The sequence below is a fragment of the Camarhynchus parvulus genome, chromosome 14 (assembly GCF_901933205.1).
Source record: "Camarhynchus parvulus chromosome 14, STF_HiC, whole genome shotgun sequence".
Taxonomy (NCBI): domain Eukaryota; kingdom Metazoa; phylum Chordata; class Aves; order Passeriformes; family Thraupidae; genus Camarhynchus; species Camarhynchus parvulus.
This window is the reverse complement of record NC_044584.1, coordinates 14,646,683-14,662,562: the sequence shown is the minus strand read 5'-3', so window position 1 is coordinate 14,662,562 and position 15,880 is coordinate 14,646,683. Positions and strand designations below refer to the sequence as shown.

Genomic DNA, 15,880 nt, shown 5'->3' with positions numbered 1-15,880 from the left:
TGTTTCTGCTCTCCTCCATTCTAGAAATCTGCATTCACTGAAACAGCACTTGAATTAGCTTAGAAATTTATCCCACAGCATCAGGCTTTGAAGTAATTAATGACTTTTAAAATGACATTTACTAGAACTCTTCTAAAACATGCAATTCTTTGAGGCTCTAGAGACAGACATTGCAATACTTCAACTGTCAAAGCAACCTGCTGTGCTTTCCAGAAAGGTAACATCTTACTGGTACAGAATTAGTTAATGACCTGGAAAAGGCTAATTTTTGAGGAGCAGCTTAGACTTAGAATACTAAGCTATTTGTCTTACCCTTGGGACTTGAAAAATTGTAATAGCATTGGATCCGTGTTAAGTCTCTGAGCGACTGTCTTTGCAACCTGAAAATAAATTTTTGGTAAGTTCTGAATTGTTTCACACAGTTATGACATTGCTCTACAATCATACAGTCATTATTTCATGAGACTGTAATTTCCCTGACAGAGCAGAATGGTCTACAAAGAAATAATCCAATTATGAAATAACTCATTATTAATAAAACTGGGGTTTATAGTATTTTTTTCTCACAGGCCTTAGTGGCTTCCTTAAATTTTTCATTTCAAATGAAATCTACACAATGCAAAAAATGTACATGGACAGCTTAAGAACTTTTCTAAAAGTACGTATAATGCATTTGTGAGCTAGTGCAAAAGTTCCTTTCCAAAAGGGGAAACAAAAGAGAAACAGGAGACATGCCTGAAAGTAATTCATCCTATTGGATAAAGTAACAACAAAGCCTGGGTCATTGGGGATGGTTTTGTCACAGAAAATGACATCCACACGGTGATAGAGGTCTCGGAAGTATTCCTTAGCTGTGGGGAGCTCGCTGTTATCATTTTCTGGGTCATCCCTACAAGAGCAAACAAATGGTGATACCATTACACATCACATTGTTACACACACAGGCAGTTGGGGCTTTAAAATCATGTTCTACAGTGAGTCAGCAACAGTGGAGAGATACAGAGATGAAGTTTAGAAACCTTCTGCAAGAGCCACCAGTGGCACACAGTAGGACTGGTGCAGTCAGCAGTGACCCAGAGCTCGCTGTGGCTGTGTGCTGCAGCCCTTGCCTGCTCTGCTGGGCTCCTGGGGGTTCACAGCACCACTGCAGCAGGAGCTGGCCCTCCCTCCCACCCTGGCACATCCCTGTGTGTCTGTACTAATGCTGCACAGCTTTCCATGAACCCCTGTATCAATCACTTTGCACAGAGGACAGATGGATGGCATTCCTTGGCACAGAGAGGCAGAACAGTGGGCACAGGGGCTGGTTTGGGTCACTCCTGACTGGTACCCCAACTTCTCTGCAGAGAAATAGCACCAGGGTACAAGCTGTGCACTTACCCAGGAGTCAGCAGCCAGCCAAGGGTGCATAACACCAACTGGGTCAACTGGGACTGCGAGTTCCAAGGCATGACATGAGAAATACATTCATCTCACATAATCTGGGGTAAGAGTGCTGAAGATAGACTAGCTGGCTTCCACCCACTGTCAGCCCATGGAGAGAAACAGAGCAACACAGTTGGGTGTGACCATCAGGAGTGAGAGCATAGAAATGCTGATTTATAGCCCTGCCAAGCTTATGAAAGATCCCTTCATTGGATACAAGATGCAGGAGCTCCCCTTTTGCCTTGGAGAAATCCCCAGCTGCAGCACCAGTACACCTACAAGTGGCACGCGCTCACGCCAACTAGGAGCGTCTCGTCACTGCAGACCAGTAAGGACCTGACTGTGAGCACAAGGCAGAGGCAAAAAGGGAAAGCAGTTCAGTGTAGTTCTGGGCTGAAAGAGCTCCAAGAGCCTTGTCCAGTGGCCATGGTATCTGAAATGCTGGAAGGCTCTTTGGTGTCTGTGTTACAGTGGCTCCAGTACAAAGCTGCACAAATCACACACTCTGGTAGTATTATGAGCTATTTTAGGTTATTGGTTTTCTAAACTAGGAGGACACTTTTTCCTTAAGTCATGTGGCACATGATACTCAAATAACACTGATATTTGCTCATTTCCTCTTTGAATAAACAAATGAGAACTGCAGAGAACACATCTACTATTGGAATGTAATACTTAGCTCTTGATAAAAAAGCTTAAAGGAAGTTCAGCTTTCAAAGTGAACCAGGTGATACAATTGCAATAAGGTGCCCCCTTAAAATACATACTTCTGAAACACTATGATGTCACCATCCATGAGTTCATCGAGAGCTTTATCAAGAGATACATCATAGTCTTGAATCCTTTCTGTTAAATTGGGTTTAACTTCCTGCAACAAAGAACAAAAATTATTGATCACAAAATAAATGTCACAAATAAGTCGCAATAGTGAAGAAATCATCAGCTAAGGCAACCAGTACATTCTTTCAACTGAAACAAATGTATAGATATGCATCTATTCAAATCCAATGCATGTATTATTAAATATCTATATGCATATGCATATTACATATTTATACTTGCAGGCTGACCTCTGGGCTGACCCAGGGATAAAAGCACCTGTGTAAACAAACTGGAATGGCACTGTAACCCTGGCCTGCCCAGAGCAAGGAATACAGCTTTGCTTTTTAGGATAGCACTGTGTGTGCTGCCCTGGAACCACCAGAGAGAGCAGCAGGACTGCTACCAGAAATTGCAGCAAAACCCAAATGCCTTGTTCTTACTCTAGCAAGGACTTGGCCTTGGCAAGATCTGCACCATCAGCACTCAATAAATGTAGCAGTTATGAAGATTCACTGCTTGTGTATTTGGGCAGAAACAGCCTAGCAGATTCTGTTTCCTGATTTTGGCTTGGGGAAGGAAGGAGAAGATGAAACATTTTCTCAACCTCATTAAGGTGGGCACTGGAAACACAATGGCCAATAATGTCAGCAGCATCAGCTCTTCTAACTCAGCAACACAGGTCTAACACAACAAAGCTGCTCATAGAGGACCCTCATGGAGACAGTTTTTGGTTTTAAAGCCTTACACTTTTATCTGTTTAATATAAAATCTGTTTTTAAGTTAACTCTCTGCTGCTACTCTTTTGCAGCACTGTAGACTTCAAAGTTACAGATTACAGTGCTGATAATTTATAAATTACTATTGTTATGAGCAACTTTTCTAAATGGATTTTTTTTTCTTTACAGCATGCAAAAGACAAAAAAGTTACAAAAAGTCTATAAATCCAAACCTCATAGAGGATAAGGTTAGTTTCTTGTGGAAATCCTGCTCTCTCACACATAACTGGAAGCAAGTCACCTGTTGGAGAAAAAAGAAGGAATGTGAAATGTATTGCACTAATTGCTAGTGAGACCAACCACAGAAAGGAGAGAATCCCTTTCTTTACCCTGGGTAGATGGTTCTACAATGCCTAAGAAAGAGCCTTCCTTAAGTTTCCCTTGCTGACATTCAACCAGACACACATTCCACTTCATCTGAACAACAAAAATACGTGCAAGTTCACTGAAAATCCAAGAGATTAAATAACACTGCTCCTTCCCCAGAAAAAAGGTTTAGCATCTTTAAAAAAAAGACAGCTTATATACAAAATTAAAAAATATGTGTAAGTTAACAAATGAGACATTCAAAACAAAAAACTAAAATATTTTTAGTCAGTGGGTATTTCCTGAATTCCTTAAATGGACCCATATGAAAATCAAGGCTCACAGGTAATTCAGGATGAGCAGCTGCTCAGGCTGCCATATTGAAAGGTTAAAGAAGAGTTACATGAAAAGCTATTGGGAGGGAAATATCACATCCCAAAGCTTTACAACAGGTCTGAAACAGCTGTAACACCTGGTGAGTACAGCAACAATGAACTGACCACCTGTGGGGTTTTGAGTCTCAGACCTGCAGAAAATGTCACTGACACCACATGGGGAAGAAAAGTCTCAGGTGCTGGGTGAAATAGGAATTTGCTTCTGTGGTGTACCTTTGGTTTCAGTGATGGAATTATTATTATTAAAGGAAAAGTATGTGTCAATCTACTTTAAAAACTTCAATGATTACAATGAAATGGAAATTCAAAACTCACGTATTTTACAGGATATAGGGGTGTAGATATGTCCACAATAATTCAAACTCCGAGTTTTCGGATCATACATCTTCAAAAACAACATTACATCATCTACAAAGTAAGAAACAAGATTTAATTTTAAGTAAGGCTTGGGGAGGGGGAAGGAGATCACCTAGATGTTTTTATTTACACAGTAACAAATATGTGTCTTCATTAATTTGGTGCCCTTAAAATATACAGAGAAATTTATTCAGTGAGTCTAAAAACATGCAAAGCATGCCTTCCACTTCAAGAGAAATGAAGGAAAAACTGCATAAGAAAACTAATCTCAGCAAAATTTTAGTAGTTTGATGGATACATCAACGACATCACTGAAAAAAGGAGTGCACAGTGTTTTTGGAGATACACCCAACATGAAAGCATTTTGTATTTTAGAAATGTTTAGTCCATATGCTTACGATCTTTATCAAATTTGGGTAATGTTGCTCCAGTAGCAGCCATCTCTGGATCTACTGTTTCCAAAAATATTGTCCATGGATTCTCATTGTCACTGAGCTCAATCATCTATGTACAAAGATGTGAGAGAAGAAAAAAAGAAGTCTCTGAAGAACCTAATACAACCTGGTATCAGCATTTTAATCAGATACAAGAACTTTATGACATTGTACAAATGGGAGAGGTTTTTTTTTAGGTTGTGTTAAAGGAAGTTTATGAAATTTATGAAGACAAACAAATATGGATATAAAACCACCAAAAACTTTGATGAAGCAGTAACAGTAGGTTTTATGTAAAATGAGCCCACTTCTTTATCTTTCACAAGTTTTTTTAATCTTTATAATGGCAAGGACGTGCCATCATTTTAGAATAAAAGGAGGGTGAAACCATCCTGTGGTATTTAAACACGTTTTACATTTTAAGCAACAGAATTCCCTAAATCCAGAGGGTTTGCCCCTTTTGTCAAAGGGACATATAAGAAATCATGATTACACCTTCTTTTCCACAGCAGAAAAATCATGCACCAACCACACTCCTGCTTCCTATCCAAACTAACCCATTAAACACCAAGTCTTCCCCAAGTATCAAACTTCACCAGATACAATGAAATTAATTTCAAATCAAAAGCCTGGAAAATCTTATGTCTCAAAGTTAGACATTCTTCAAGAGAACTAAGAATCACAGGAGATGTACAGAAGTACTATCATCTCTCAGTGACTGCTTACCGTTTTATTGCCATCTGCTTCATTATCTAACATTGCAGGTCTTTTTGTTCCATTACTTCTAGCTTGCATTGGCCATAATCTGATTTGATCCTGGGGAAATCCCTAAAAACAATAAAAATCATGACAGGAAACTAAATCAAAACAAGAGAAAAACAGGCTAAGATGTTTTCATGAAACTCAAACAGATCTTTTGTGTTAAAAGTTCTAAATTATGATTGCTGTCAATATGTGGAGAAGGTAAGAGCTAGAACACAACCATAATGTAACAATTTAAACACATGTAGGTATTCAGCTACAGAAAACTCACCATTGTTTGAGAGAGGTTTTGAACAAATTCTGTAAGTGTGGAGTTTTTTAATACTTTGAAAACAGTGTATTTCACCTTTTCTTCATCATACATATCATTGCCTTGATGACCACAGAATTGATCCTCTGCCACTATCTGAAAAATGACATTTAAAGGTTACTTTTCAGATTAGCCCTGGTAATACCTTCTCAGGATGCTTCACTATGCAACCTCACTGGCCCTCTGGCACAGTGCTAACACTATTCATGTTCTCAGGGAGCAAATTTGCAAGAACACAGATTACAATGAAATTAAAAAATCCTGATTGATAATCTCATCAGTGCAAGTAATTAAAATACATTAATTCTTACAAATCCCGAGCAATTAAAAACCAGTCGTGCTTAGATCCCAAGTCTTGGAACGTGCTCTAACAATCTTGGCACTTGGAGAAAATAAAAAGGCTACATAATTCTGTGACTGGTGAATGCAAGGAGGCCACTGAGCCCTCTCCCTGTATTTCCCACAGCTCCCCTGCACTCTTTGGTAACAGAAGTACAAACAGAGCAATGCTGCCAGTGTCCCACTGCAAACTCAGTGCAAATGCAGGGCAGAACAAGCTGGACTTCACCAGTATCTCTGCTTATCAACACCAGAGAGAACAGGCAAGGAAACATGGAAGCACATGGAAAATGGGTTCTATTTCCCTGTGCCAGATGGGCTCTGGAAAGAGCCATAAACAGGGTTCCTTAAGGCAATTCATAACAATCTTGTCCATCTGGCTTTTCCAAAAAGATAATTGCAAATATAAGCACTCTCTCCTCCTGCTTCTACTTGATGAGCTCCGTTTGGCAATAGTCCAGACCTGCAGCCTATGGCTAGATACATTCTAATTTTAAAAAATAATTCCTGAAGGAGATAAAAGTGCAGTGGCAGGGCAGCCCTTTGAAATAACCTGGTCCTTTTCCCTTTCATCTGAACCTACTATTTTTACTCACAAGCATAATAAATTCTAAAGAAATCAGAAATGTTTATAACATACAGTACTGTGTGTTTTATTACAATTTGTTGCATATGTAAATATACCTAAAAGTACTAAAATTATAATTTCTCTTCAAACACTACTTCAGAAGAAAAATTAAAAAAAAAAAGAAAGAAAGAAAAAGAAAATCAAGGTTTGCCTCCAGGGTGGCTCAATAGCCTAAATTTTCATGGTAAAGTAGCTGTAACTTAATCTGTTTCAAAAGCTGACCTGCACTTGCATATAGAGGTGAGCTTCCTGCCTCTCCTTCCTCTTCTGAGCTTCTATCCTCTTCTCTTCTTGTAGTCTTTCTACAAGTTGTTGAGGAATATCATGGTCGGTTACAGGCTGCAAAACTTCACCTATAAAGCAGATTTTATGATGTTATTTCAAGATTTACATCAAACAGTTTCTTTTTCACACACGCTTGACTTCCCTCTGATTTGAAGTCAAAACCAACTTTCTTCATCTTTCACTTAAAAACAAGGTTTGATATTACCATGCTTTGGCAAAAGAAGCACTTCTATGACAAACCAAAGTGCACTACTCCCATGAAATATGTATCACAGACTTTTGAATGAAATATTCAGTTCAGAATTAAAAAAATATTTGCCACCACTCCCTTTTTAAAGCATATATGTATCTACACATTTACAATCAATTTGATTTAATTCCATTAATCAAAAAATCAGTAAATCAAAGGCGACTCTGATGAAGGGGAGAGAATGATGCATCTGACTCCATCATCAGAAGGCTAATTAATTACTTTATTTTACTATACTATATACATTTCATCTAAACTGAATCTGCCACGCACTCATTCTGCACTGAATCTCGTGACTGTCCCGACAGTCCCGACACACAGACACACACAGTTGGCCCTAATAGGTCAAAGAAACAAAACAGCCTCACTTTGTATAAACAATCTCCATATTGCATTCTACTTTGGCACAACACAGGCACAGCAAGTGATAAGAACTGTGTTTTCCCTTTCTCTGAGGTTCAGAAGATGTGAATCTCACAAATCCTTGGGAAGAACTGTGCCTTGCTTTTCTCTGGGATATGCGGCAACATTCCATTACCCAAGTCAGTTCACTAAGTCTTCCATCCTATAAAACAGCCAAGGTTGAAGCTCTTTGCAGGTGCCTTCCTGAGCTAAAAGGTGACCCAGAGCAGCACACACTCTCCAGAAGCGAGAGAACGGCAGGTTGATCCCGCAGGATCGCTACCTTCCCCCTGTAAATAAGGCAGCCCAGTTGTGCAGGAAGACAGCCAACAATTCAGAGGTAAAGCAGCCCTGCCTGCCTGCCTGCCTGTCAGTGCCCTTTGAGCACAGAGAGGACACATACTGAGCTTGGACTCCCTGATGTAGACCAGCATGTAGGCGTTGGTGCAGTGCCGCACGGACAGGTCGTCGTCGTGCCCGCCGTAGTTGTGCTCGATTGCCTCCTCCTTCGTGCACCTCGACACAACGTCGTCATCGAATTTACACCACTAGGGAGGAAGTTTGACAGAAAGGTGATTTTACACGTAAAAACATGCTCCTGAATGATAAATTAATCCTATTTCTGGCATGTCTTTCAGCTCTTTGAAGTAACTAAAATTACCTTCAAGCGGCGTGACTTTTAAAAGGAAATCTAGTTCAGTATAATTTGTGCTACCTGCTACTTGTGCTCAGCATAAGGAAGTCCATAAATACCAAACCTTTACTGAACATTTTACAGTGAGTACCAAAAGCACACTAATTATTCCAATTATTCCAATTATTTTTTAAGACTTCAAATATCTAATATTTCTGTAGGAAACAGAAAATTGACTTTATCTGTTGTAACATAAAATAAAAAAGCAGAGATGCACAAGACAACTAGTAATTCTTTGTACATTTAGAGCAATACGTATCAAATTTCAAATTAAAACAATAAAGTCAATTAAGAATAAATTACAAATAGCAATAAATTCACAGTAAAATCTGACTTCTACTCTTACTGTGAACAATCATGTACACACAAAACCAGTCAACTCAAGGGAAGAGGCACCTGACCTATAAATGTCCGATCCAATCAAGTCACCTAAACCTGGAACAGTGGGACATACACAAACATGCTGAACTTCTGAGAAGTTCAGTGGAATGCTCATATTTGCTTCAGCAAAGTCAGCCTCAAAAAAATGCTGGATAAAATCTGATTACAGAACTTCAACACATACACACACAAGAGAAGGGATTGCCTCAGTTAAAAAGTCTTTTGTTAAAAGCCAAGTGTGCACACACTCTTCTTTTAGGAGAAGAAAATTCTGAAGATTTGCCCATTATAAAAACTGCAAGTATGCATTTACAACACACAAATCCTTTTAGATGCTTTTCAATACTCACTTTGCCGTCGCCCTTTGGATTTAAGTAAACAACATAATGTCCACCATGGTTATCTCCACTGTGTACTAGAACTGCATGGAGAATGTAATTTGCAGGATCTTTAGGATCTGTTTTTTGCAAAAATTCATCTAGTGGCAACTGTTCAGGAAATTCAAACCTAGTTTCAAAAGAATGAAGACAATTGTATTTGTAGTTAAGATAGACACACATTCTTAGGCACTATTATGGAACATTATGTGTACTCCTAAAGCAAAGAATAAAAATTGAACATGTTACTGCTACAATGCCACTTCTAACCAGGACATGCAGCATACAGTGGCAGAATTTATACTGTTTAAAAATGGAATAAAAATAAACTTTTCAAGCAGCTCAGGAAAGCATGCCCTCAGTAAGAAGGGCAAGAACACTTCAACTGAATTAGGGCTGGTTTGGATTCACTGCGTCAAGGCAAAAGCTTTAAAATCTGTTATTTTCTAGCAGACAAATGCAGCTACCCTAGCACAGGTAACACTGGACTGGAAGATTACTCTGAAATATCTCACCTTGGTGAGAATGAGATAATTGCAATAAACATTTAGTTTACAACCAACCATGTATCTCCTCGAGAAATGATCAGCCTCTGCCTACAGTGAGTGGGCAAATGGCTCTCCCTCCACCCATGGAAACAGATGGAGGGCAAGCAGGTAACTCCTTACTCATCCTGCTTACTCTGGCGGCAGCCTAGCCACACACTGCACAAAGGATGCTACACAAGCCATTAAAAGATGCAGGCACCTGTTCATGGTCAAAACAATCACTAAGGATTACTAAACATTCAATTTGTCATTCTGAACTTCAAAGTTCAACCTGTGCACCTTTAGGGGACCTCCACTGTGAGTGACTGCACATGCTTGCCTCAGAGCTTAGCCAAAACCAGGATTTTGGGAAGCTATTTTTCGCTAAAATACATTCACAAGTCTAAATTCTACAAAAAAACCCAACCCACACACTAAACCAACCAACCCACTTACCTATCATTTATCTTGATGTTTTGGTCAGTCTGAGGATCATACATAAACCTCATGAGCTGCAGGTGTAATACTGGTGGCAGTGTTAGGAACTTCACACCTTTCTCTGCCTCCTAGACATTTTAAAGGAAATAGAAGGTTGAAATTGCAGGATTTTTAGCAACTCAAAATACTTGTTTGTTGCAGACACTCTTCATGTGGACTTTTATAGACTTGACAACACAATGTGCACCAGAATGGTTCAAAATTTGGGTGCAAATTGAGTATCCTAATGCTGCACCAACCTCTCATGAGCTACTCCAGCAACACAAAAACTCAAATTAAATTTAGACCACTCATACAAGGATATGTGGACACCTCACAGCATTAAGAGCAAGTTACCTGCATAAATAAAATTGGGAGAATATGGAGGCAAAAGCTCATTTTTGATTAATTAAGAATTTCATTGCATACTGCCAACAAGGATTTGGCTACTGTGGTAACCAAAAAAAACCAAAACCTGGTATGTCAAAGCTGCAGAAATAAACTTTAGTAAAACATTATTTATAAAGGACTTCAGCTTACTCCAGTGGGTGCAGCAAAATGCAACTGAAGAGCTCAGAAACACGTGCACACACATAAATGTTTAATTTCCATGGGTTCACTTGGTGTTCTTGCTGAGAATACAAACATGAGCTCTCCAAAGTTACTTTTAGAGCTATGCTGCTTTTTTTACTTGACACATGGAAAAACAGACTACTCAGAGGAAGAACTTCTCAGTCTTGAGACTGGTGGAAAAGCAAACCATTCTAGCAACTGGAAGACTTGGACCTATAAAACTCACTACAATTTAAATTGCTATAAAATCTGAGCTCCATTTTAAGAAATCTAACACCAAATAAGAGGAGCTATATAAAAAGCCTGTCTAAGAAGAAGTATCACCAAAATCAGTTGATAAAATCTAGAATGGGCTTTGCAACATTGTTATTTTAACAGAGAAATAAGATTAAAACCAGGTTAAAAAAATAATACCTGCAAGCCATGCTCTCCTGCATCATACTTGTTATCACCATCCAACTGCTCCACTGCAACGTAGTCAATGAAGGACTCAAAAACTGAATGAAAAAAGATTGGAAAATTGTACGGAAGAAGGAAAAAATGTAAGTTTACTCTAGCTTGCAACACATTAATCAAATTAATATTAGGACATGGGAGTTTGTGTTTGAGTGCTTCTGTCCTTATTTAAGTATAATTTTATATTGTTTAAGAATGTCAAGAAATGCACCATATTGCAGAGGCATATCTAAGAATACCAGCAGATTTTAAAATCACACAGTTACAGCTGTCTGCCACAACTCCTCACTTCACAACTATTAAGCATCAAGCCAGATGCCTCTGTTTGCTGGACTCTTACACATCCTTTCCAGGGCCTTGTACCCCAGGTGCTCAGTAGAGATAAGAGATCACTGTTATGCTGTTCTAAGTAGTTAACTATTTTTTTTTCTTATTACTGTGACCAGATCTAAATAAGAATCCATTTCATCCAAGTTCATCTTTATATGTAAATTATAACTACTGTCACAATACCACTGTGATCACCATGGCACGGTCTTATGACACCAGAAAACTCCTAAAGTTCTTCGAGTTTTATGAAAAGATACCAATGAGAGAATTAGGGAGGAAGGAGCAGGGAAAGGAAATGAAATAAGGAAAAAAAAAAGAAATGTAACGCAGGCAGAAACATTCTCTGCATTGAAAATGTTTTCAATAATGTGTCCTAAAGCACAGATTTCCAATCACTGTGCACCAACAAACCCATCTGAAAACAACAGGCACTGAATTTGTCCAACATGCTGAAGTACTGGATGGGTGCATATCACAATGTATCACTTACTGTTTTTCTTTCCCTTTATACTTAGCTGGATGTCATAATAATCTTCTATTCGTTCAGATCGATAGTCTACATGCTTGCATTGGATATAAGACTGCAAACAAAACCAAAACAACACAGAAGTTCAGTTTTATAAAAGTAATGAGAGCTAATTTAAATTATTTTTGAGAAAGGTATAAAATACATACCACCATCTTCCCTCTGAACAATTTAGGGATAGTGCCTTCTACACATGTGCCTTTCATTTTATTTTCCACATTATCAAGCAGCTGAAAGAAAAATCAGTTTTCACACAAGATAAACTTGCAGTTTTTAAATTTATTCATCACACACACACGACTACTTAACTAATTAGATGCTAAGTCACTTGGACAAAAATGAAATGTTAGTCTATTTGCACTGGCATCTCCTTTCTAGTCCTTCAAAGCCTCCTCCTTCCCCTAAACTGAGGGCTACTCCAGCTACTCTATCCTTTGAGTCTGGAAACCCCCACAGATGTAACAATGCATTTCATCTTCAAAACTGCACTTCTCTCCATGGCTATAAAAGCACCACTAGCACATGTTCCAGCAACTTTCAAGCTTCACTACTCTTTAAAAATTCCTCACCCACAAAAGGCCACAAGAAATCCCATTCTTAAAGAGAAACCAAGGCAAAAACTCTGCTTTTGAGACCTAATTTAAATTAATCAGGGCCACTATTAACTCTGATAGTTCCTAAACTATATAATATATCTATACACACAGAGAGAGAATATCAAGAGAAATTTATACATCACAGATCAGCGAGAAATAGTATCAACATACCACTCGACATAATTCCTGGACATCATGTTGCATGAAGCTGTCTAAAGTTTCCCACCTTTGTAAGGCAAATAAATAAAAAATTACTAATTAAGAAAAAAACACCTCAAAAGACATTTTTTGATTCCTTTGCAGATCAAGAATGTAATACACAGCAAGCTGTACAGACTGAGATTTAGGACTGGCTGATGCACGGGTTCTAGCTGTGTAGGAAGAAGGGGCAGTGAACTTGTGGGAGATTGTGGCAGCTGTTCTGAGCGCACCCCACTTCTCCTGTGTGGGACTGGGGCAAGGACAGCAAAGGCTCTGGGTGAGGAGGCCACAGCCAGGCTGTTGCCTTTCCAGCCGCAATTCATGCCAAAAAAACCTCTTAAATAAAGCTTGGGAGCAATTCAATGCCATCAGTTTCCACAGCAGGTTTCCAGCTGCCTCTGTTCTGAGGGCCCTTCAGGTGCAGACAAGTGGTGTTCAGGGATTATTTCAGCACAGGAAAGGAAACAAATGGATTTATAGGAAAGACTGGTTTCTTTGTGCTCATCTAAACAGTTAATCCTGGGCATGCAGTAACTGCAAGGAGGCATTCAGCTTTCTGAGCTGTCCATGTGCAAACACAGGGTGTGAAAGCAGGGGTGAGGGCAGCAGGATCTAAATGCCTCACAGCCAGCATGGCACCCTGCAATGAGGATGTTCAGCACTCCTGCCTTCAATAAAACAAGAAACACAAAGAGTTTCTAGTTGCAGCATTAAATACACCTGTGAGAACTGCAATTTCAACTCAAGAAAGCTTTTTAAGTTCTAGGTCTCTGACAAATTTTTTTGCAGCAGTCACCACTCCCAGCTGTATAAAGTAAACTGTGCTGACTGTAGGCTCCAGGTTCAGTGTGATGCTCCACCCTGGCCCTGGAAGCAGCAGCAGGGTGATCAGGAGCTGTGCTGACTTTATCCTCCCTCCCACTCTCTTCTCACTGACTCACCCCCACTGTCACATGGCAGCAAACTAATCTCCAAAGTGTGCCAACAACTGTGTGGGGTCCACATTAAACAAGCTGAATCAAGTGGCCTGTCAGATAATTAAGAATAGAAAATAATGCCATGACTCTCAGGTTTTAAACACTAGCCAGCTCATAGGACAAACCAAAGAAAAAGGTCACACACTAAAATTAGGATAAAGAAGGGCTCCTTCAGACATGGCATTATTTTCTACTTAAAGAAGTCAAACCTAGAAATTCACAACACTCAGTAAAAAGTAATACCCTAATAATACCTGAGCACCTAGGGCTCACAAGGCCAAAAACCCCTCTCTGATTCAATGGTGATGGAAGAGGGAAACCTTAATCCTCAAACACATTCTAAAATTCTTTTCCAAGAACAAAAGCAGGTATGAACACATTTTTAAAACCCTGCTGTTGGATACAAAATTAAGGATCTGCAACACCCTTGGGAATGGCCTCTTCAAGCTACTGAATAATGACACAATTGGGATCTTAACTGGAGATGAAATATTTACTTTATCACCAAGTAACAGGACAGCAGGAGCACTGATACACCAAATACACAGTGCTCTAGTAGGAAGAGGGTATGGGCAGATAAACAGACAACACTGAGACTACTGATTTCCTTTTAAGATTCCCCTCAAGGGGAAGAGTCAAGGTTGCAAAGAGGTTGTTTTAGGACAGAGCAGGACTACAGGTTGTAGCAGCAGATGCAAGATGAATATGAGGACAACTGTATGAAAAAGATGACATAAAGTGTGTTTTGAAATAAGATGTGTTCCTAGTGTGTTTTGAAATAAAACAGTGCTTGTTAGTATTACTACAAGACTAGCCTATAAATACAGAGAGACAAAGTAATGCAAAGTAAAGCATTTTAGAATGGGTTTTCATAAAATCCTACTCCACGTTTACAAGACATGCAAAGAGAAGACTTGTAAAGGTTATACTAATGTTAATCTTTCTGTCCTAACTTGTGTCTTCAGTATGTTGAAGGAAAATGTTACAGCAACTATCAAAGTTCAACAGCATGGACATGCAAATTACTGCTATTGCACTAAATCTAAAAGAGATTCCATTTTTAAAAGACATTAACAATACATGAACTGCAATGTTTCAATGACTATTTTGTTCTGAATTTTACTTAAGTCAAATGCATCACATAATGTTCAGGTAAATGATAACCCTGTTTTTAACAGCTTTGTTTCTGTACCATTCCCCTTCCCAAAAAATCTGACTTTTGGACCAGCTGTCTTAGTAGTGGCTACAAATAAAGACCTATGCAAGTAGACTACAGAAAGTAAACAATTAACACCATGTTACATTAACACTTCTCTGCACCTCTCTAAAAGTAACCTTATTGAAATAGTATCTTTTTCAAGAAAAGCTTTATGAAGTCCAAGTTCAATAAACAGCCCAAGTTTCTGAAACTTACCCAAATGATTTTGTAAGCTTTTTAGTTCCAACTGGTTTGTCACTATGTTGCAGCTCATAAAACACTCTTTGCAATGCTAAAGGAACACTTTTGGATGAATCATCTCCTTCTGTAGGCATCATGTACACAGCCTGAAAAAGCATTTAGTTCAATTAGTATCAGAAAAGTTTATTGCTTATCCTGTTTAATGCATTCTTTCCTCTTCAGTGACTTCCTTCATAGAACTCAATTTAATCAACACTTCAAAAAAGTCTGAAAAAAATCTTGTACTGTAGTGTAAAAACATTAATTGTCTGGAACAACTCTTCTCAAGAGCACAGTGGTTAGAAAAATGTGAACAACAGATTCCATTCATAGTTATTTTATCTAAGTAGCTCCCTTATTCCAGCCTAGAACAGTAAATGCTCTAAAGCATTTAACACCTTCAAATACCTCCTCATGCCCAGTATGTCTCTGCAATCATCACAGTAGGACCAGATATAGCAGTCAATACTACAGACTGGAAAGTAACTGGTTTTGTGAAAAAGCAACCACATGAAACCATAAAGAGCAACAAGTGAACAAAACCAGAAATGGCCCACATGGAGAAAGATGTCAGAGGAAGCTCTGAGAGTCCCTGATTCATTCATTCCTACTTAACGTCATCGCTGTCCAGCAAATAAACAGCTTAACAATTCAATTCACTGATTATACTGATCTGGGAAGGATTGAGAACAAAGAAATTACACAAATAGACCAAACAGGGATTAGGAGAGTTCAGTAGTCACTGAGATGAGATTTACTTTTTTAAAAGTGTACAGCAATACATCTAGGGGAAAGGAAGAGCAAACAAAAGGGAAATGTTCATTTGAGAAGCGTAA

The 15,880-nt window shown here is 38.8% G+C and overlaps 1 protein-coding gene across 1 annotated transcript in view; it reads right to left on the bottom strand.

The window, feature by feature from the left end:
- USP7 (ubiquitin specific peptidase 7) overlaps nucleotides 1-15,880 on the bottom strand; it is a 69,795-nt gene that overhangs the window by 9,581 nt on the left and 44,334 nt on the right. Inside the window, exons 7-23 of the mRNA XM_030958560.1 lie at nucleotides 15,021-15,151; nucleotides 12,600-12,654; nucleotides 11,982-12,062; nucleotides 11,797-11,887; nucleotides 10,935-11,017; nucleotides 9,927-10,036; nucleotides 8,917-9,073; nucleotides 7,895-8,039; nucleotides 6,777-6,907; nucleotides 5,549-5,683; nucleotides 5,242-5,343; nucleotides 4,480-4,585; nucleotides 4,040-4,132; nucleotides 3,197-3,264; nucleotides 2,193-2,293; nucleotides 736-889; nucleotides 313-380 (exon numbers count right to left, since the gene is read on the bottom strand). Of these exons, the coding sequence (XP_030814420.1) occupies nucleotides 313-380; nucleotides 736-889; nucleotides 2,193-2,293; nucleotides 3,197-3,264; nucleotides 4,040-4,132; nucleotides 4,480-4,585; nucleotides 5,242-5,343; nucleotides 5,549-5,683; nucleotides 6,777-6,907; nucleotides 7,895-8,039; nucleotides 8,917-9,073; nucleotides 9,927-10,036; nucleotides 10,935-11,017; nucleotides 11,797-11,887; nucleotides 11,982-12,062; nucleotides 12,600-12,654; nucleotides 15,021-15,151 (1,811 nt within the window). The remainder of the gene's footprint in view (nucleotides 1-312; nucleotides 381-735; nucleotides 890-2,192; nucleotides 2,294-3,196; nucleotides 3,265-4,039; nucleotides 4,133-4,479; nucleotides 4,586-5,241; nucleotides 5,344-5,548; nucleotides 5,684-6,776; nucleotides 6,908-7,894; nucleotides 8,040-8,916; nucleotides 9,074-9,926; nucleotides 10,037-10,934; nucleotides 11,018-11,796; nucleotides 11,888-11,981; nucleotides 12,063-12,599; nucleotides 12,655-15,020; nucleotides 15,152-15,880) is intronic.